Source organism: the organism of the source record quoted next, unplaced genomic scaffold, assembly GCF_019419815.1.
Source record: "Pyrus x bretschneideri cultivar Hongxiangsu unplaced genomic scaffold, Pyrus_bretschneideri_v1 Contig46, whole genome shotgun sequence".
Classification (NCBI taxonomy): domain Eukaryota; kingdom Viridiplantae; phylum Streptophyta; class Magnoliopsida; order Rosales; family Rosaceae; genus Pyrus; species Pyrus x bretschneideri.
Genome location: NW_025999783.1, coordinates 459,358 through 482,304, shown reverse-complemented (window position 1 = coordinate 482,304; position 22,947 = coordinate 459,358). Strand labels below are relative to the sequence as shown.

The window sequence follows — 22,947 nt, the reverse complement described above, 5'->3', positions numbered from 1 at the left end:
ACCAAGATAAAACTTTTGCTTCTTCAAAGTCCTACTAGTTCTTTTGGATATATATGCTAGTTATAGTCAGGTGTCTAGGACAATAGATACCTAGTGGTTGTGGTTGACAAGGTCTACAAAGATAATAATATTTGTTATTCATGCAAAATAAAAGAGTGTGATATCAGTTGTGTTAATGATTTCCATCCTCAAGGTACTTTACTATTATATTTATACTATTAAAATACTAAACTTGGCTCTGATACCAAATTCGATAAGCAAGCCCAATTAAATAGTCGGATGACCATTATAACAACTAAACATAAAACCTTGCACAAGGAACTCGAAATGTTTCAGCATGATGACCACTCACAATGCAGGTATAAAGTCATAACAGCTGAAATCAGAGGTATGAAGAACTTAGATGTGCACTGATTAATGTCCAGTTATTTATATGGCAAACATTCAACTATAACAAAGTGCTCGAACAAAGTAGGATTGTCAGTTTAGCAGGTTAATAATATAACTACAATAATGTTTCTTTGTTTTGGACTAAAAGTTTAATTAAAGAAACACACTAAAGAAAGAAAGAAAACTTACTTAAAACTTAGAGATTGCTTGAATCTGTGCACTTGAACTTTTATTGATATATAGAATGTTTACAAAGATAAGTGTTTACAAAGAAGTGTTTACAAAAATTCTAGGAAGGTTTTGGATGCTTGAGTGTATAAGGATTGAAGTATGGTGTGCGTATGGTGTGAGTACGGTGTCTTTACAATGAATGGAACTCCTCTTATATAAAGTGGGTGAGGATACTACGGAAAAAAATAAAAATAAAAAATAAAAAATAAAAAAATTCTTTAAAAATGAATAATGTGGACATCTTTTTGGTATTTGTCATTTTGCTTCTACTGTTGATGAAATTGTCAACATTGTTTTTTAAATGTGATCTGACTTATTTGTCTTCTTTTGCATATGAACTTGCTTGTCTTTTTTTGCTTTATCTTGATAAATGCGTGAATTCTGCTAAATGTTGGAAGTTGGAACACCTTTGCCTTTTTAAGGCTTTCAAAGACAACCTTAGCATTTTGAAAATTATTTGTCCTTGTGATTAAATGAAAGTTTTCTAAAGTGTTTTGGCTAGTTTTTCAAAAAAAAAAAAAAAAAAAATAGCAAAGAAGGGGATGAGAAAGTAAAATCAGAAGGAAAAGGAAAACAGAGTAGGTGGGCGGTGAGAATCAAATCAAGTGAACTTGAGAACCACGTAACACCCAAGGATCGTCCTCAATGTCATCAGATCCTCCTCCATCCACCACACTGTCACAGTACCTAGCAATGCAAGACTCCACCCCATCGCCACCAACACAAACACCGTCTCCATTTCTCTCCTCCACACCCACCACCGCCTCCTCCGCTGCTATCCCCATCCTCTCAATCAAAGACCCCAAAGCCCTCCTCTCAATCATCATCGTCTTTTCCATTTTCGCCCTCCTCATCCTCCTCTTCTCCTCCTCATCCTCCTCCTCCTCCTCCTCCTCCTCGTCATTCTCCTCCTCCGCTGCCTCCCGCCATTATCGACCCGACCCATTTCTCTTCCCCAACCAGCAAGCCCACCGCATCATCTACCACGACAACAACTCCTCAGATCCCACGCCTCCCTCCATCGCCTACCTCGTGTCCGGGTCAAAAGGGGACTTGGGTCGGATCCTGAGACTTCTCCACGCCGCCTACCACCCCAGAAACCAGTATCTCCTCCACCTCGACCGCTCTGCCTCCGATTCCGAGAGGGAAAAGTTGGCTCTCAGAGTCCAATCACTGCCCATTTTCAGAGCTGCCCAGAATGTCCATGTCATTGGTAAGGCCGATTTTGTGTACCCAACTGGCTCTTCTGCTATCTCCTTTACGCTCCATGGCGCCTCGATACTGCTGCGTCTGTCGCCCAATTGGGATTGGTTTATCAGCCTCAGTGTTCGTGATTACCCACTAATCACACAAGATGGTTCGGATGCTTTCAATTCCTGGCATTTAATTGGATTTCAATTCACAGTTCTGGTGTTTTGTTCGTAAATTTTGATTTTTTTGTATGGTTTTCTATATTGGTTTTTCTGGCTTCTGCAGATCTTCTTCACATTATGTCATTCCTGCCGAAAGATCTAAACTTTGTGAACCATTCAAGTTATATCGGCTGGAGAGAGTGCGAACATTTTCCTTGGTTTATTGATTTCGAGTTTTATGTTATTGTTACTCGAGTTTTGTGGTGGATGTTGTGAATGAGTGTGAGGTTTGTATTTATTTGGTGCTACAGGTCTAGGAGATTGAGACCGATAATTGTTGACCCGGGGCTTTATCTTTCGGAGAAAACTGACATGTTCTATGCTACACAGAAAAGGGTGTTGCCTAATGCTTACCGGTTGTTCACAGGTACATTTCTTTTATTCTTTTTGTTGACTAATTTTTGCCTAATTTCAGTCCTGCATTTCACTTATTAGAGCGGAAAGTGTAATGTGGAAAGAGCGATTGCCTGTAAGTTAGTTTGAGCTACAATTGCATACAATGTGTTGTTTAGGAACTGAATGAATATCAATAATCTATCTAGGTTAGCCTTGCAAAAGTTAACTGAGATTTATCCATCTACTGTACTCCCATCAGTTAGTGTTATAATTTTAAAGTGGTGGGAGCTTGTAGAATTGTATAATTAGGCTATATCAGCAGTCCCACTACTGGATTCTCAGGTATCCTTATGGTAGTTAAACATGGCTGGTCATGTCAATTAACGTTGGTTGACTTAAGTAATTAATAGTTTTAGCACAATGTCGTTTTTTGGAGGATGGGGCTCTTCAAGCATTTATTAGATTAAAGCAAACATTCCCTTGAGCCTAAATGGTTTGTCGGTTCCGCTTGCATTGCTTGAGATGGGAACAAATCCTAAAGGAAACATCCTTCCAGTTTGCTTACCCACTGTCATCTGTGTAAAGAATGTTGAGGAGATATGTTGTAGACCCATGTTTTGGTGGTTTAGGATAAAACTAATGTTGGCAATGAAAGAACCAATTCTTGAACAGCAATCTAGTGGTTTTTCCTTTGGTGGTGGAGAACCTTGAGATGAACAGAGAGGACCTAGTTTAAGCCCTGCAATTTCCACTCCTACAAAGTGAGTTTGAGTTCCCAACTTAAGTAAACAACTTGGTGCTTTATCTTTGAGTTCAGAACTAAAATTTGATTACTGGTTACGGACAAACATAGAGTTGGTTTCAAATCAATAGCGTCAACTGCCAAAATATATTAGGAAGAACTCGGTTTCCCCCTTGTTATCAACAAACATAGAGCTAGCGATTATCTTTTTTCATCCTCATCAAATGCTATACACTATTCCTTTCCAATTAGACACCAGGTCTCTCTCTTTCACATACACATACGAACACAAACATCTCTACATTTATTTTCGCATTAAAAAAAATCATGAGTAACTGTATCTTTCACACCCCTATTAGCTTAGTTGGTTAGAGCAGCCCTTCCGGGTTTGGACACGTCCTCACTCGTTCTTTTTTCAAGATCTTTAAGCCTCTTCCTCACTAAAGTTTTGCATCTTGTCCCGCAGCTCATAGGCTAACCTTGTACCCTCCTTACCATTATCCTTTTTGTAGTGACGAATCTTGTATGTGTTCCTAAGAAAAGGAAGTTGTCCATTTTTCGGGGTCTCAAAGGGGTGTGGAAACACATAAGAACTCTTGAATGGAAATGCAAAAGAGATGTAACTCCAGTTTCTTCGGAAATGGCAAGATCTTTGGCACGAGCAGGAGTTGACCCGTATCATTCTAGTATGCAACATAGAAGGAGCTACTTAAAAAATCTTGATGGTGTAAATATGCAAGATCCTTAAAGTTAACTGTTGAGTTGTCACAAAGAGACAGTGTATAGAGGTTAATATCATGTTTATACCTGGGTTGAACTTGTGGATAGATTCAAGAGTAATTGCCTATATGGCAATGACCTATACGGCAATGACTACTGTTTTCCATTTATTAACTTGTAACTTGTAAAGGCTTTTGGAGGACTGAGACCATGGAAAAAGTGATACGTGCCAGTTATTGCTCCCACGATGCCCGTAAGCTATCCTGAAAACACTATTACTTTGGAGATTTAAACTGTTATGATAATTCACTCGTAATTGTTTTCTTACCGCTGTTATGTAAAAGCTACCTTTCTCTCTTTTCTGTATGCGCTAGGGATCGTTTGGAAACCAAGAAGTAGCACTTTATTCTAGTACAAATGAAAAATTTGTCAAACTAACTGCTATGATCATTTTTTTTCTGCAGGTTCTTCTTTTACGATTCTAAGTCGTAATTTCATTGAATTTTGTGTTGTTGGTATTGAAAACCTGCCAAGGACTTTGTTGATGTACTTCTCAAACACACCTTCTGCTCTTTCGAATTACTTCCCCACCATTCTTTGCAACTCCCAGCAGTTCAATAAGACTATCATAAACCACAACTTAGTATATGCTAATTCCGACACACCCCCTAGAGAGAAGCCCCAGCCAATCAGTTCCACTGGTTATGATGCTATGATTCAGCATGGAGCGGCCTTTGCCACTGGACTTCAGTTAGACGATCCAATCCTTGACCGAGTGGATAGAGAAATTTTAAAACGCAGACGAGGAAAAATTGTTCCCGGAGGCTGGTGTTTAGGTGGGTTTGCAAATGACACATGTTCAGTGTGGGGGGATGCTGATATTTTGAGGCCTAGTCCACGAGCAAGAATACTTGAGAGACTTTTAGTCAGATTGCTCTCAAATGGCACATTCCGGTCTCATCAATGCATATACGAGTGACTTGGATCCTCAATCCCACGGGACACAGAGAAACAGATAATGTAAGCTACCCACCCCTTCAACATTTGGAAATTTTGGAAGAGTACTGCTGCGGGCTGATTTTTTTAGCGACACTAGCCTCGTTTATACTGTGTTGTAAAATGCATTACAAGTCATTGTGCTAAGAGTTGACCAAGTTGTCCTGTTGTGCAAGTAATGTTTTGCCTCCACCCTCTACAAGGAAAGTAGTTTGTGTTTCTTTTTATCTCTCTTGATTACATTCTTTGTTGGAAGTCAATTGCTTCTGAAAAAGAACTTGGAAGTGCTTCTTGAAGAAGTATATGTTGGGCACTTCATCCAGAAACCACTAAAAAGTGTTCTTAGTACCCTTAACTCGCTGTCACCACTCACCGTAAAACACTACTACGAAACATTAACAGCATCTGTAACATAGCTAGCACTGGGACAACAGCTGCGATTAAAAAGTGATTAAGACCGTTAATTTTGTTGTTCAATTTCTAACAATTGCGTTCACAGGAATTGGAGGACCGTTATATTATATAGTACAAAGCATCCAGAGAAGCCACTGAGCAGATGAAAGAACATCTGCCACTGCCCCCTGTCCCCTGCCAAACTTCTCAACATTTCACTACAAACCTTTCAGATTCGAGTAAAGTTCCTCTACAAGGCTACCAGCAATGCATGTACTCCACTAGCACATCCTCAGCTCTTCTATAAGTCTTCCGATTACTACTCCTCGGCCGCCACATGTGCAGCGATGTTTTCTCAATGCACTGATATCTCTCTCTCTCTCTCTCTCTCCCCTAAGCTAGCAAGAATTTTCAGAAAACTCCGAAAAATGTGGCTACTGCAAAAACTAGAAACAACCCACCTCCCACGTAGCCAACCTGATTGAAAATACGGTTAGTTTGCACTATTGTGACACGGCATCAAACCGCAAGTTTTCAAATTTATTAATATCATGGGAAAGTTGTGGTTCTTACCAGTTTTTCGGAAATGTAATTGGCGAGAAATGCACCTCCTAGAACAGCGATAGATGTCGCAAGTACGTGTCCAGCACTGGCTCCACTTGCCACACCCCATGGAGACTGTATTCAAGAAGTGTTAAGAGGAAACTATCATCAAGATCCAGTAGAACATGGAAGAAAGATTTATGCTTTTATGAAACTAAACAAGGTTGAACCTGTGCAGCACCGAGAGCAATTGTGGCGAGCATTGAGCGATCTCCCCATTCCTAGAAACAAAAACAATATAGTCAGGTTTGAAATCTGTTGTTATGAAACAGCTGGAAAATTACAGTTTCCTTTTAGTATAAAAACTGGGACTGCCACAATTGTTCGTTCAGCAGACATAAGTTTCCTTTTAGTACAAGGGAACTTCTGCCATTTTATTGCATATGAAGGCACTGTCATTCACATTGATATGCAGTTAAAGGTTAAAGATCACAAAAATGTTGGAGAACAAAGATTTCCATGATGTCTGACATGTCTGGGAAACTTGATAGTTAAGTAGACATTTGATATGCACGTTAACATGTTGCTGCAGATAAGGGAAATATGCTTACGGCAACAAATACAAGGGTGAATGATTTCCAGACAATTTCAAGTGGATTAGTGAGCCGCTTTGACACCTGAGAAAGTACAAAACAATAAGAATGAATAAGAACAGAATAGTCTAAAATGGACTTGGAAAATTATACGACCGCACAAAGCCTGAGACATGTAAACTTGTGAATAACTAGACTACCTTCTCTTTCACAAGCTCCTCAGCTTCGGTGTATTCATTAAGCTCAGGGCTGCTTTTATCACCACTTTTAACATCACTGGATGGCAGGTCCCATGCATCTTTTATTGATTTGAGACCAAAGAATAGCAGAAGAGTTACAGCAGCATATTCTCCAATTGGCAAGGCTGTTGGCATGACCACGAAATAATAAAACGATGAGGAGACTGAATGTAAAATAGAGTTTAGATTTGTATAATATTAAAACATCAAGTACAAGTATAGTTTAACTTGTTCACACTGGAAATACCCACAACGGAAGGAGTTCGGAATGGAAATGTATGACTAATCATCCATCTCTTACCATCCAAGCGCATACAAATTCATAATAATTCATTCATCAAAAGAGGAGAAAGCTTTATCTAAAAATTTAAGTTCTGTACAGAAAATCTATAGGCACCTTTGATGATTTAACACTGGCTTTAATGCAGCAGCGGCATGTATGGGTAATTTGGAACTTTGCTTCTCTGACGTGGTGGGTTTCAGGTAGAATTATGGGTGAGAACTAGGATTTATTGACATCAAAGTCGATGCAGATGATGTCCATTTGGTCTTTTTACAAAATTACACCCTTTTTTTTCATGAAATTTAGCACTCTGACATCATTTTCTGTTCAAACTTCATTTATATTGAGTTTGTGATTTTACCCAAGAGAGAGCCATAAGTATATGTGTAGGGTATTACATTTCCTATGAGCACCTGAACACATGTAATCCTCCTGTTTACGTATACCAAGTACCAACAAATACTAGAAGGAACCCCAATACCACTAGGAGAGTCCCCAAAAGGACGGCGTGGTTGAACTCAAGATCATTTCTGAGTAGATCAAAATTGAGTCACGAGAATAATGTTTCTTTGTTTAAGAACTTTTTAGGCTATCTGGTAGACATTATCAACTAAGACAAGCGAGTAGAGAACAAGACACGTTGCATGCAATGCAACATAGACAACAAACCAGCTAGCATTGTATTTGAAAACAATGATAAAGTTGGTAAACACCATTAACGATGTTGATTAGGGACCTTAGGATGGGGGAGGGAAGTCATTTAGACTAAACCTTTATCTTTATAAAAATGTTGACTGGGAAGCTGATTAGCAGTGAATATCTAACTGATCTGCTGATAGCAGTACATTAACATCCTTTCACTGGATACATATCAAAGATAAATGTCCTACATAACTAACATTCGGAAACTTACTTGTCAAGAAAATATGTTCTGGATGAAAAATGCCAAGAATTACAACTTACTTGTCTGGAATTGAGCAGGGACCGAGTTAAATATTCGCCCAATAATGACAGACAGGACTGTCATAAGTGTAAGAGCACCAGTTGAACCCAACAGAACCTGTTCAATTTAAGCAAGAAACCGAGTATTCTTCAATTAAAACTGAAGAGCAAACTAGCATTTGCAATCTAACCAACACCATTTAACTAAGTTGTTCCCATAATGATGCCTCGATTGTTTTGTATTAAGGGCAGTGAAGATCATAAACAGAGATCCAATTCAACAATGGAACTCGAAACTCATGTTCAAGATATCAACAGGTGATTACAGATCACAAAATGAACAAAAGGATCTTGTGATAAGTTTTCAAGAATTTTTCATCTCCTAACAGAGTAACATTCTAGAGTGAATAGGGAGGGTAACATAATGCTTGAACCAATTTAGATATCAACTTAATAGGTTGTTGGAATTAATTTGATCTTGCTAGTTTTATCAAATTACAAGTTGTCTCTTTCTCTAATATACATATTGGAGTTAATATACTTGAATTACTTCAGAATATTCCAAGATTTATTTTATCCTAACTGTGTTTAAGCTCGATAGATGGTGAAAATACCATTAGCTCGACTAGAGCAAACTAATGAGCGAAACATTGTTTCTGGTTTCATTCCAAAATAAAGGCAGCACCAGGTTGAAAACAACTTAGATGTACATAGATGATTTTGAAGCACAATGTCCTTCTCCATAACATATTAGGGGAAGAAAAGCAGAAAATAAAAGATCTTTTGTTGCGAGGAGAAACACCGCATTTTGTTTCCATAGTAGAAATCAAGGGTTTGTCCGTATTTTAGAATATATTCATATGTCACTAGGCATACAAACTCATTCAACAAATACTACATGTACGTATGCGCATCTGTAAAGATTGGCAGAATAACTGAAGAAAGAGCACAATCAATCTTAATGGATACGTGGTGAAACTTCAGATGAGTTAGAAAGAATCATACCAGTACTTTTTCATATTGCATGGCCAGGAGTGCAGCAATAAAGAATGTCTGGTCAATGGACAGAAAGTATAACTTTAGGTCCACTTTCAATTCTTGTAGCACACACAATGGGAAAAAATTACAGAGAGTTCGTGTATTGGAAACTAGAATTATGACATAGGTTTTAGGTTCAATCGTTTGACTTGTTGGACCTGTCATGATGGTATGTCCAATCTCAGCCAACACAATAATCAAAATAGACTTCCTTAAAATAACAAAATAGAAACTATTGAACCTAAAGAGGATAAGGGATTTAATATAACAAAATGGAAACTACTGAACCTAAAGAGGATAAGGGATTTGATATATCAAAATAGGTTCTGGTTAAATTTAAAGAGACTTCCTCAAAATAACAAAATAGAGAAGCCAAGGCGAAAAATTAGTTACCTTGTCACCAATTTCAGAAACAAATATTAGAGAAAATGCAGCTGTAAAGCCTGATTTTGCGATTGCCGCTAAAAGTATTGAAGGTCCTCCTTTCACAAATGCAATCAGAGCAAAAACTAAAGCACACCCAAGCAGCACAAGACCCACGGAGAAAGGATAAGGGATTTGAACTGGAGGCTTCTCACTGCCAAATCATGAAATATAAAGTATGGCTCAGGTGATGTTAGCAGTTTAACATCCAATGATTCGAAGGAATCTAATCCATGGACTATATCTCACATTTCAGATGAACCATTACTGGGTGCATCACTGGGAAAGATTTTCTTGTTCCTGTTTTCCTCACTGTCTTCATAGCCTCCAGATCCGATACTAACATTAGATGCTTGGACTTGTACTTTTCTGCTGGCGGACCTCGATATCTGTCTACACCTCACTATAAATAAGTCAGCCAGTGTAGTACTCAGAACAAGCTATAAGCACACAAAAGAATGGACTTCATGGATCACATAAGAAAGGTAAACAGTGTAGCCTCCAGCGTTGGTGCAAAAATCACCACCTCAGAAACCAGACAGAGTGAAGCAAAAGAACAGTGTAGTACTTCAACCATTTCGAACCAGTCACATAATTTGTTACTAAATATGCTGTATGCACCCCGATCCACTTTAGTAATGAAAAAGCAGCAACTTGCAAATAACCTTTGGGAGAGTTGCACATTTCATTTCATCTTAACAGAAGCAATTCATGTTCTACCACCACTAACTGAAGAAACTGGCACCCTGAACCGACTTCAACGCACACTCTAATTCTACGCAAAACTGTGAGAATTACCATGATTCTCTCAACCCGGATTGCAAACCTTTCACAAGGGTCAATCTACAAGTACAAGGTCAACCCAGACAGGCAATGACTCTTGTAATTGACTTTAAATTATCAGAAGCATGATAACCCAACTTCCAACCAACAAAACTAGCAATTAACCAAACTGTATACAAAAAAAAAATATAATCCCAAAGCCAATTAAGCAATATGCAACAAGTTCATCTTTGAATTACAGTTAGAGAGTAAAGGTTAAAACTTCAAAATTGAAGTAGTGATTTCAAGGGAGCAAAAAATAAAAAATAAAAAAACGATAAGAACTTACATGAGGGTTTTGTGGAAGGGGCGGGACAGCTTGGAAGAGTTGTCAGCTTCTTGCTTGGATTGAATGCCAATGGCGTATGAAGAATCCCCAATCCCTGCATTCTTTCTTTCTTTCTTTCCTTCTGGGAGTGTTTTTTTCTACAGTTTTTCCATCTTCTTTTTTCTGTTCAAGGCTGCAAGTGCTCAGATCAAACCAAAAGAATGAGCAATATTTCCTGAGTTGGGTTTTGGGATTTGGCAAAGTACAAGGTAGGATTGATTGAGCTGAGAAAGCAAGTTCTCGACCAATTTCAGTTCTGAGGGTGGGGCTTTTATAGCCTGCCACGTGTGTCTTATGGAGAGATAAAATGGAAGCTTTCTAACGTGAACTCCACAAGACCATAGATTGGCTATAGTTGGTACTCGTAGGAGAGATTTTTCAGTGCAATCGTCATACACATATCACTATGTAAATGGTAGAATATATGTGTTAAAAAGTTAATAACATAAAAAATAAAATTTTCCACCATTTACATACAAACACGTGGTGCACCATCTGTGTTTCCGTCACAACTAAAAATTTCTCCAACCCCAGGCCTTACTAGACCGAGCAAAATTTACTTGGAGTTAAAATTATGGGTAGTGTTATACTCAAGGTTTTAAAAAACATTAGGCGCTAGTCAGTTGACGGGTTGGTGCCTAGCGCCTAGGCAACTAGGTGGGGTTCTAGGCGGCTTAGGCAGATTTAGGTAAATTTTTTATATATCTTGTAAATAAGTGCATATTGGCACTTACAAAAAAATTATACTTGTATGACAAAATGCAAAAAGAGTATCCAACAAGTCCAAAATTTAAAAACACATTAAGCATATATGCCATATAACCATAGTGAGGAGTATTGTAGGATAACACACGTACAACAAGTTCACAATTTAAAACAACATAAAATGGAAAATAGGAGGAAAATAAGGAATTGAAGAATTTGAGAAATGGGTAGAGAGGCGAAGTGACGACGGCTTGGTTTTGTATTTGTTTGTGAAATTAGAGTAAGAGAGAGTTGTAGGGCACGGGTTATAACTTAGACTTTAAACAAATTAAAAAAATAAAAATAAAAAAAAATAAAAAAACCCACCTAGCCGCCTAGAGCCATCCCGATTTTTCCAGCCGTTATGCACAAAATCGCCTCGGTTCCAACCTGCCGAGCCCCTAAGCCGTTTTTTAGAACATTGGTTATACTTATCATTTATTTGTACAATTATTTATATTATCTTTTTAATAGAAATAAGGTCCATCAAATTATTTGGATCTCATCTTTTTAGAGAGAATAACGTTACAAATAAGTGGTAAGAGTAGCATGTTTGTAAAATTATTTACTCTTAGGTTCTAGGGTTTTTGAGTCCAAAACCTACTTCTAACTGTTTGGAAATCAAATCAAATTTTTCTGCTCATAACTGGATTTTGGCTCCTTATGTGCAGTTTTCAGTGTTTTTGTTTGCCCTGTTGTTGGGTTTGTTTTTCTTGTTTTCATCATGGTTTATTGTTCGGTATGATTTCTTTGTACTACACATTCGTTCTCTCAATCTTTTTTCCTGCAATTACTCATTGATTGAAGGTCGGTGAACACTATCAATTAATAAAACATTTATATTGACAATCTTACCTCCCCTCCCCCCCCCCAAAAAAACTTTTTTTTTTTTGTGCTAAAAGCACTTATAGCACTATAACTTACCAAATATTTACCTGCTTTTTTCACAGCTATTTATTTTCAGAGCTATTTATTCTCACAACATAATAAAAGTAATTTTGAAAAGAAAAAAAAAAACATTGCAATCCCAAATTAGCCCTTACGCAATTTTGAAAATAAAAATGTATGTATATTTGACTTGTACTAGTAATTAGGGAATCAAATATAAAAGCATTTTGGTTTATGTAAATAAAATTCGTATATCCTTTAAGGTAAAGGCAATATCAAATTAAAAAAAAAAACCAAGAGATTATGATGACGATGAAGTACTAAGAAAATTTAAAATAAGAAGACTTGTTTTAATTATTTTGTTTTAAATGGCTTGGTTCAAATCGACGTTTTGGCCAAGTCTTTTAGAAAAACAGAATAGTATTTTTCTTCTTCATTAATCATTTATAGAATTTGCACTAGCCAGTGCACCGATGCACTCTTCTCCTCCACCATACACCCAAACTTGAGTGGTCCTCGAAGGTTTTCATAGCCCACTTATTCGGGTTTCCAGGTGGATGCATCCACCACTGGTTAGGAGAGCTAGTAGGATCCATGTAATGGGACTCACTTAGGAAGATGGTTAGGGTTAGCTGTGTTTCTTTTGATAAATTGACCAAAGCTAGGAGAATTTTGGGATTAGTGTGTTTGGTTATGCTACAGACTAGGAAAAAACACGATAGTGTTAGGTTTTTGTCAAATTTTGATTCATGAAATGAGTGTTTTGGTGAATTTCCTTTTTCTTTACTATTGTTTTTCATAGTTTTGATCTTTTGAGAGAAGCTTGTAATAATGCATTTTGTTTTTTCTTAGATAAAATTTAGCCCTATGGATAGTGGTGGATAGTTAGAAGGTGATTTTCAGGTCTCATATTGTTATGGAAAATCTCTTTTGGTTTGCGATTCATGAAATTGGTTTTTGTTGTCAATTTTTGGAAGGTTTGTCAAATACCGTTGAAGTGTGGTTTTCTCTTCACAGTTTTATGTAATATCATGTGTCTACTTAAATGCTTTGTGTTGTTAAGAGGGAAGTGATTCTTACTACTATTTTCTTGTCATGCACTCCTCTATTTCGTTAGCCTTGGAATTAAGTAAATCAAAGCAAAATCAATGGATAGAAACAAGCCGTGGTGCAAGGGCATTTGTTAGTTGGCGTGATTCATCTATTTTAAAAGAGGTTGAACCTCAATAGTGAGAAAATTATTAAAATATTTAGTATTCAAGTAGGTACTTTATGTGTCAAAAAATAATTAGAGATACATAAAAAAATATATTGTTTCATCTACTTGTATTAGAACATGTGAAGTACCGCTTGATGTTGGCATCTCTGATCGACCGAACCTATTTGCATTTGTGTTTGTTTGGTTTATTTTTTGTTGTAATTTTGGGCCATGTCTTGGGTCATTTGGTTTGTTGTTGTTGGGCTGGTTTAGACGCGTTAGTTTGGGCTTTACCAAAAACAAGACTTGTTAGTTTGGGATATAGACTTTAGATGTAACGCCAATTCTCCTGTACGTTCCAACCTTCACGGACCAACGGTGCGGATCATGACACAAATTTGGTATAAAGTATTGTTTATTAAACTTTAAACTCAAATGCTAACCATACATTAGTGGGTATGTATAGTTTTAAAAATCCAAACGACGATGCATCTATCGTCGAAACACATAGAATACAATGAGTAGCGTTTGCATTGTTTTTCACACTTTTAAATTAATCATTAATAATTTTTAATATGCTTTTGGTATTTTGTAGGAAAATAAAATTATATGTGAACTTATCCTGGATTTCCAGGTGCCCAAATCTGATGTAAAAAGGGAGGGCGGAAAGGAAAATTTTGAAAAGGAAATTTTCCTCCAAAATTTTGGCTGTGGCTGAGCAGGAAGACACAGCTTTTCATAAACCCACATAAATCCTATAGACATCTAATGCGACCAAATTTTAGTAATAGAAACCTTAATAACCACTGTTAGTCTTAAACTACATCCTAATCCATGAAGCAGTCAACTCTTAGGTGGAAGAATTAAAAGATGAAAATAGAATCCCTTAATAACTTACGAAGTTAGTAAGAATAACAAGCGTAAATCCTTGGAGAATAAAATTCTGGTGTTCACCAGTTTGATACAAATTCCAAAGGATAATTTGATTAATTGATTGAAAGATGAAAGATGCTCACAAATGAGAAGCCAAATGGCTTAAATAAACAGATTATAACCCCCTGAGACATCTCAAAAGACATAGAAACCCCTAAAGACAAACAATAAAGAGCTGAATTTATTAGTAGACTGCTGTTTTGACGGATTTCTACAAAAGATGGCTCAAATGGCTCAAGCCACTTTTGTGTGAGATTGAACACCTCTTCTACAAACGCATCAGAAATGAAAGTAGCGTTTATCCAAACAACCTGAAAAGTTCAAAACATCTACTTTCAAGATATGGTCATAGCAAATAATCTATTAACATGTAAATTATCAATTTTCCAATCACTTTTCTTTATTGCTCGCTGTTTCCTTCTTTTAATTTTATTGCATGTGAAATAATCGAATTTTTGAACTATATCAGCCCTTCAAGTAGCCCAACTTTCTCGTAAATTTCATTTGAACAGGTACCGGAAGCTGTCAGATATACAGAGGAAAAAACAAGAGAGAAAGATCGGCGCTAAAGCCCGTGGATAAATGGTAGGCTAATGGTGAGTAAGGCTAGGCAAATTTCGGAACTAGGGTGTTTGGTCATGCTCAATTAATAATTGGGTTATTACACAAATGGTCCCTAAGATTTGCATGATCAATAGAAATGGTCCATAAGATTGAAAATCAATAGAAATGGTCCCTGTGATTGTCCACTATCCATGATTTTGGTCATTCCGTTAAAAACAATTTTAGGTAATTTTCAAAGCTTTGTAACTCAATCGTTTCTTAACCAAATTCGACCCATAATATATCAAAATAAAGATAGGGAAGTGTAGAATAAAATTATACCTATTTGGAAGCCCAATGGTTGTTGGAAATGGCCGAAAAATAGCCTGAAATGTGACTGGTCTAAGGGAAAACTGGGAAACTCTCCGGAAACTGGGTAAACTTTAAACGTTCAGAACTTCTTCAATACTCAACCAAATCAAGTGATTCAAAACGAAAATAATACTTCTTGACGAGACGAAGAGAATGGTACCTTTTTCAAAAGCTAACTCGCCGTTGTTTGGTCGAACAACGGCTCGAAAGCGGCTACCCATTTTCGAGTTAGTCATTTTTGAGAAAATTTTCGGCCAAACTACGGCAAGTTAGCAGTAAAGAAAAATACCATTCTCTTCGTCTGGTCGAGAAGTATGATTTTTGTTTTTGAATCACTCGATTTCGTTGAGTATTGAAGAAGTTATGAACATTTAAAGTTTACCCAGTTTCCGGCGAGTTTTCCAGTTTTCCCGCGGACCAGTCACTTTTCAAGCTATTTTCCGGCCATCTTCGAAAATCATTGGCTTCCAAATGGTACAATCTTGTTCTATACTTTCTTATCTTCATTTTGATATATTATGGGTCGAATTTGGTTAATAATCGATTGAGTTACGAACCTTTGAAAATTGCCTAAAGAGTTTTTAATGGAATGACCAAATCATGGATGGTGGACAATCTCAGAGACCATTTCTATTGATTTTCAATCTCATGGACCATTTCTATTTATCATGCAAATCTCATGGACCATTTTGTATAATAACCCTTAATAATTATAGACTAGAAAACGTGTTAGTTTTCGGTTTGCTTGATTATGTATATATGTGACTGAATTTAGGAGCAGAGGAGTTGGAAACATGAACCAAATCAAACGGCAAAATGGTCACCCGAGACTTAATCACATTTCACAAACTACTGTTCGTGCTGAAGATTTATGTATGTGATCACTTTGCTAAATGGTATTGTTCTTGTGTCGACGAGGCTGACTTTTGTAAAATGTTCAGAAAAACCTACAGATTTCCTGAATTAACAATTTACTGCCTAGACTTTGCTTAATGTGCGACTAATACCCGAATCTAAAATTTTAAATGCATGTACGAAGTTGATGCAATTGAATAAACTGCCTAGCTAGGTGCATATGTATGCAATTTGAGCTGCTGCTGTTGAGTGCTGAGTGCTGATTACTATACAAAGCTAGTTCCCACCATGAAAAGCCATTTTAGTGTCTCAAATTTGAGACTTGTAGCCATGTTATCTGGTTAACATTGTATTAGAGGGAATCTAATTGGACTTTTAGAAGGAAATTGTAAATTGTGATTGTTGCAAGGCATATTCAATGGTAGGCTTTGCAATAGGTGGCTATATTTATTTTCAACTTTGTGAGGTGACTAGTGTTTCTCTCCATATTAACCTAGATGAATGAAAAGTTGGGCCCTCCTCCTTCGGAGCTACAAGAACTTACCTACGGCTGCACTTGGAATGTCAAAGTGCCAGTATTCACAACCAACCACGTATTGTTATATGAAAAAAATTAAAATACATAAAAGTATGTGATTTAAAATAATATTACCGTAGCATTCCTTCATCAGTGTTGAATAGTAAAAAACATAAGAAGCAACCTGTGGGAATATTGTCATGTCAAATTTGCGTTGTATTGTGTTTCCCTAGCTTCCTTGTGGCTCTAGCAATCCTATGGACACCACAAAAAATGTTTTGACGACTACTTTGGCATGCTAACTTGCACAAATTTAATTTTTTTAATCAATACGAAGCAAAGACATTGGCTAAAGCATAGTAGTGCGCGCGCTCTCTCTCTCTCTCTCTCAATAATCCCCTCCACATAATTTTATATAAAAACAAAATAAAAAAATAAAAATAAGAGAACAATATTTGACTACTTTTGAATGAATAGAGATTTCTACTCAAAATACTTGATGTCATCGAAATCGATCATATTTTAGATCACTTTGTAAGACTACTTTTGCAAAAAAAATATCAATTAAAACAAAAAGAATTTAATCAATCAGCTATAATAAATATATATACACGGTTTGTAATAATATTTTGCTGACTTCACCATGATTGGATATATTATCGATTTATTTTTCTACGCATAAAATCGTGCATTCTATCCGATCGGAGATTCGGAGGGTCCAGCCCCACCGCCCAATTAATCTCAAATTACAGTCACTGACAATGACTGTTTAATTTGTTCATATGCAAATTTGTCTAAGCATACATTACACGCAACACGCAGGGACAAGTTGCTAGGACATTTCTAAAGTATTACTCCCTCCAATATTTATTAAAGCCCAATATTTGTTGCTTTTTTAACTAAAAAAAGACCAGTAGTATTCACTAGTTAATGATAACGGAAGTGCATAACTTTGCTGGCTTTAAAACAGTTTCTTATTAGGAAGAAAGCTAAAACGACCTCTGTACGTATCAGTATGATCTTTAAGGTAAAAAGGCAATGCAAAGACATTAACACAAGTACGCATACTTTCAAATAACACTTAAAAAAAATGTCTTTGTTAGAAAGTTCTCTCAAATATGTTGCATCTAGCTAGTCATTTTTAATTTCTTTTGTCTAGTTTTTGCAGTACATTTCTAACTAATTTGACCTAAGTTCCATGAAAAACTTTTTGTAGTCCCTCATCCAACTATAAATGAATCAGACCGCTGAATCCAAACCAACAACCCCAGCGAAAAAGAAATGATACCCCATCAGTAGCTGCTTTGCTCAAAATCTCATTTAGGAACTGAAGACAATCTGTATTGGGAATATCTGTATGAGTAGGTAGCCCCTTTTGTTATGGAGATTAGGACTTAACCTAGGTCAATCTTGATACACGTCTCGAAACTAATGCTCGCATGTAAAGCTTTAACCTAGGTCAAGAATTTACATCAACCCTTACGGTATGTTTTCGAAGGTTAATTTCAAACTGCAATAATGCATATGACTACTCCTTTTTTCTAAAGTGACGATGAAACAAACTACTTCTCCACAACTTGCATCGGACTCCTCACGTTTTTCTAATCACAAACCCCAGCTGATAGAGATGCTTCCACATTTTTTCCAGATATATCACAGTTTTCACGGAGAAAAAAAGATTTGAAAATGATGGCATCCTCCCTAAAGATATCCAGAGCTGCCAGATCTTGACGATGACATGCGAAGAGATTCTCTCTGTGACATAAATTATACGTAGGATTTGTACAAAAAAACCACTCTCCATAAATTTTAGGTGCAATTACAATCTCACATTTTAATTAACTAAGGTAGAGTTTTTAATTTTTTCTTAAATCTATTATTATTAAAGAAGAAGAGGATAATCCAAAACTATTACACTAAATTAAAAGAAAAGAGAAATTATCACAAAGAATTTGAAATTAACAAATACTCCGCTTATGAGATTTGAACTGAAGATTGAATACCATTAAACCAAATCTTAATCATAAACAAAAATATTAGAACTTAGAACCGTGAGCCCTTAAACTAGCTCCTAGCTACCATTCCAAAAGCGCCCTTAAGCTAGCAAGTTAAAATAAGCAAGCACTACATGATTTAACTAGTTACTGGTGCCAGAAACATCATACATGACATAATCTTAGCTGCTGTAAATTATTTTCTTAATCATGCCCTATATAATACAACTTTTCGCCCATCAATTCTTTTCCCCAACCTTGATAAAAGATTAAAATATAAAATAAAAATCTCCACGAGGGTGACGAAAGGCAATGCAGTACGTTATTTGCACGCATCAGGCAATGCATTTGGCCGACACAAATTCAAAGGAAAATAACAAAGAAATTACAAAAATGATTAAAGGGTTTTAGACGGTGGAGTCAAGCCTCCTAACTTAAGGGTCAATGCTAATTAAACAACTAATTAAAATATATAAAAAAAAGAAGGTTTTCTTTTCTTGCTAATCAAATTTAGAGATGGCACTGACACCAACAAAAGCACTGCTTCCAATCAAATCAAAAACCCGATCACGTTGGCTTATGTTCAAATTAAATGGTTCTTTTTTCCTAATCATGTTGATCGCAGCATGTTCAGTGGTGGGCAAGTTTTTCAATTGGGGAATTGAAGAATATTTTCAAAAGGAAGATATCATTGATATATATAGGAGTCATCACTGACATATTAAATTACGATATAGCTAAGGCATGTGGCCATTTGAAAAGAAAAACTGATAAAAAGGGACCGAGACTAAATAAAAAAAGTTTCTGGGACCTGAACGTTTGGGAAAATTATTGATTTCTTACATCTATATTTCATTTAAAATTTATTAATTTCTTGCATGGATCATAAAATACGTGCAGTACCATGAAAAATCGAGGTTCATGTGTTCATTTCAACATGCTAGGGTTCTCCTCAATAAATCGTATTCATATTTAAAGTGACTTGGTTTATACGAATTTATTTGTATTTTATTTCTAGAAACTGAATGTTTACAAAAGAAAAAAATCGTTTGACTTTAAGCTATAATGTTAGTTAGCCCCCCGTTGAAAATTTCTGTACGTAGGTATTTGAAGTGAGGACTAACATGTGGATATATTTTGAACATATGTATTACGTTGATTATCATTGAACGAAAAAGAACATTAATACGAGCATCCTAGAGTATACAAATCGTTATTAACTTATGTTGGTGTCATAAATTTTCTGCGTTTGCGATTAATTCTTTGTTAGTTTTAGGGGGCCTTTGAGGGGCCTTGAATAGGCTTTCATGCTATCTTAAACGAGTTTGTGATGTTTAGGCGAACCATTGTTGGCTGTACCAACAAACTGATTAATTGATTGGTTTGCTTCAAGTTGCTTGCTTGTGCCACAACTGATTCAACTTCATTATCAAATGGATTGTGCCATACAAGAGTTAAATCTATGTTATGTACATTTTTATGTCTTGGTGACAAGAACTTTATATTTCTTTGTTTTGCTACCCAGGGAGAACCAAAAACTGATCGAACTGTGCTCGAATTGGTTCACAATTCTCGTAAGGACAGTAAACAAGACAAATTGACTTGAAAGATAAAGTATTTAAAGCGATGAAACATAAAGGCAGGTTAAATGTATTAAACAACAGAGCAATAACTTGCAGGAAAAGTAAATAACTTGGGGACAAGCAATCAATACAAGCAATTGGGCAATTTAAACATATTCAGACAAGACTGCTCGCCTCTCGGACAAGTTCTTGTAAGTACAAAGTGTGTTTTGAGAAGAGATTCTAATATAGGAAATCGATACTACAAAGGAAGTAGTAGAGCTATCAATGTAAAGAATGTTTGAACTACATTGAATTTATAAAATGTAGGCTTTGCAGAGCTTTAAAGTCTTTTTGTATGTTGAGTTGAGTGTTTTTTCTTCTTCCTTTTATAGAACCACCTCTTTCTTTCAAAGTAAGCCTTTCTCTTTTAGTTTGTTCCCTCTTATCCAAGTGGCTGAAGTGATTGCTATTAGAGTATGAGTTTTCACCTGGATACTTGAGATTTTATCCCCTTAAAACTATGAACTTGCCACTAGAAAGTGTTTTTCCTCTATAAATTTGGACGGAATACTCCTTCTATGTGAAAGAGGCTTTTTATCGCCTACAATTGCTACGTCATAAAGAACTTTTAAAGTTTGAGCCATGCTCTGTTCATTTGCGCATAAATCAAATACTGATTAAGCTTTCAGACAAATTTCAGCATGATAGGCCTTGGACAAACCAACAGTCTATTTTTAATCCAAACAATTACCAAACATATCAAAATTTAACCTAGAAACTTTTATTTTAAGAAAATTATTGATCTAAATACAAGAATGACTACAAGAATTTACTGCAAATGTTATCAAATATTTGTTTACAATAGATAGAACATGTCAAGGAGCTAAAATATCTTGCTTAATGACATATATCAAAATCTTTGAATCACCTTCAGTGGCAATGAGATTTCCTCTATTGAAAAACAATAAGGAAGCGATAAGTATGGTTTAAACAGGTGCATGTAAATAAAACAATACTTGAGAAAAAGAATGAAGTAATACAAAATCCAGAATATTACTTGGTGAAGTGACATTTTGAACATAGACCTTTGAAAATATTTGGAAAAAAACCTAAAATAACAAAAGGAGCTTTTATAGACTCAGTCATTGGGATGAAATATGGAGAAAAAAAAACCACATATTTACCCTAGAGGATATTATTCAAATAAGCAAATTATAGCCCAATGTTTTCTCTGGAAATTACGAGAATTGCCATTATTTGCGTGATAGTTATAAATTATGTTTTTTTTTATTTTTTATTTTAACCAAACGATATTATCTACATTAGAAAGAGGGGTGAGCTTAGCCTTACAATGAGCTAACAATAATATCGTTCAAATTTGTCTTTGGTGAGAATCGAACTTAAGACCTCTTACTTACAAATAAAGAGGAATATCACTAGACCGTAGTACTAAGTAGCTACACTTGTTTGTTTTTGAATTGAAATAAGCAAGGCACAACCTAATCACTTGAATTCCTTTAACTCTATGTCAAGTAGACTTTTTCTTTAAAAACGCTTTTATTGGTTTTGAAAGCATTTCCAAACAAACTTGAAATCAAGTAATGAATTCTAAAAATGGTAACTAAAGAGGAAATTTGTCTAACTCTTCAAAATAAATGGTAAGTGAAATAATCAACTTAAATAGCATTAATTACATGAAATGATTAATGAGTTGCAACGTGGGAGGGTAGAATGGGCATGCCAAAAAATTGAAAAATGGTGCCCTAGCTCAAATTTGGAAATTTGATGACGTGAAGATATTAACTACATTAAGGAGTGGGAGAGTAAGTTAAGCTTCGCAATAGGCTAGTAGTAATGTGATTCAAATTCGTCTTTGATGAGAATCGAACATAAGACCTTATACTTGTATTCATCTTCACTTGTGTTAGGTTCGATTCTTGCCAAAGACGAATTTGAACCACATTATTGCTAACCGATTATGAGGTTTAGCCCACTTTCTCACCCTCTTAATGTAGATAATATGGTTTGTTAAAAAAAATAATTGAGTTTTACTTAACAAACCCTTGGATTGATAACCACTTTTCTAAAATAACAACAAAAATAATTAAACTTGTTAGGATTACAAATTTACGAAGATAATATTTTTAATACAAATACACACACATACATACATATATATATATATATATATATATATGTATGATATACATATACACACACACACACTGAGAATATTAGAGATATGAGTAAGGACAACAATGAACCAATTATAGACGATGATTTAATCTAAGACCGTACACGTATAATTTAAAAATAACATCACTAAACTGTAATGCTATTGTAATAAAATGTTTTTGAATAAGTCAATTTTGTTCTAACGAAATAGATGGGGTTTCGTAGTTGAGTGGAGATGAGCCAACCCACAACAATTGTCCAAGTCAGAGAGATAATATGGGCAGCGCATAGCATGAACCTTACCCCTTTGCCTTGTGCGGGACCTCGAATTCACCTTTCAACATGTCTATGATTAGTCGTCAGACTTATATATAACCCACAACTATGGACTCTGGCAGCTCATGATATGGACGTAAAGCTATTGCCTGCCTCCTACCCTAGTGGTTGGGCAACCTATTTCTAGTTTCATTTTCTATGGTCCATATCTCCTCTACCGTTTCGTCAAGATAAAAGTCCGTATCCCTGAGATTTCTGGACTATTACTATGATATACTCGTAATTTGCCTATGCATATTTTGGATTATGGTGCTGATTAAGCAAAAAACAAGAGAGAATGATTTTCGAATATTCATGTTCTGCTTATATATACATTGCTTGATTAGTTTTGTTCTTGGATTATGTTTGTTTTATTCAAATTGTATGTCTGAAATAAACGGCAACATGCAGATGATG

General features: G+C 35.8%; 2 protein-coding genes across 3 annotated transcripts; one reads left to right on the top strand and one right to left on the bottom strand.

Annotated features, from left to right (window-relative positions):
- The first annotated feature begins 1,054 nt into the window (after positions 1 to 1,054).
- Positions 1,055 to 5,054, top strand: LOC103952224 (beta-glucuronosyltransferase GlcAT14A). 2 transcript variants are annotated; one of them, XM_048567774.1, is made up of 4 exons: positions 1,055 to 1,978; positions 2,098 to 2,173; positions 2,285 to 2,400; positions 3,624 to 4,005. In XM_048567774.1, exons 1-4 carry the CDS (start codon positions 1,267 to 1,269, stop codon positions 3,857 to 3,859), a joined length of 1,140 nt encoding a protein of 379 aa, XP_048423731.1. In that variant the 5' UTR covers positions 1,055 to 1,266; the 3' UTR covers positions 3,860 to 4,005. The 2 variants fall into 2 exon arrangements, with proteins under 2 accessions (XP_048423731.1, XP_009362054.2); XM_009363779.3 differs by lacking the exon at positions 3,624 to 4,005 and adding an exon at positions 4,296 to 5,054 and having other exon boundaries at positions 1,067 to 1,978.
- A 338-nt stretch (positions 5,055 to 5,392) lies between these two features.
- LOC103952225 (protein PAM71-homolog, chloroplastic-like) lies at positions 5,393 to 10,551 on the bottom strand. The gene is made up of 10 exons (XM_009363780.3): positions 10,393 to 10,551; positions 9,531 to 9,684; positions 9,252 to 9,435; positions 8,826 to 8,873; positions 7,842 to 7,938; positions 6,557 to 6,720; positions 6,375 to 6,440; positions 5,994 to 6,044; positions 5,794 to 5,898; positions 5,393 to 5,697 (listed from the first exon to the last, which is right to left on the bottom strand). The coding sequence occupies exons 1-10, from the start codon at positions 10,490 to 10,492 to the stop codon at positions 5,632 to 5,634; spliced, it is 1,035 nt and encodes a 344-aa protein (XP_009362055.2). The 5' UTR covers positions 10,493 to 10,551; the 3' UTR covers positions 5,393 to 5,631.
- Between the last annotated feature and the right edge of the window lie 12,396 nt (positions 10,552 to 22,947).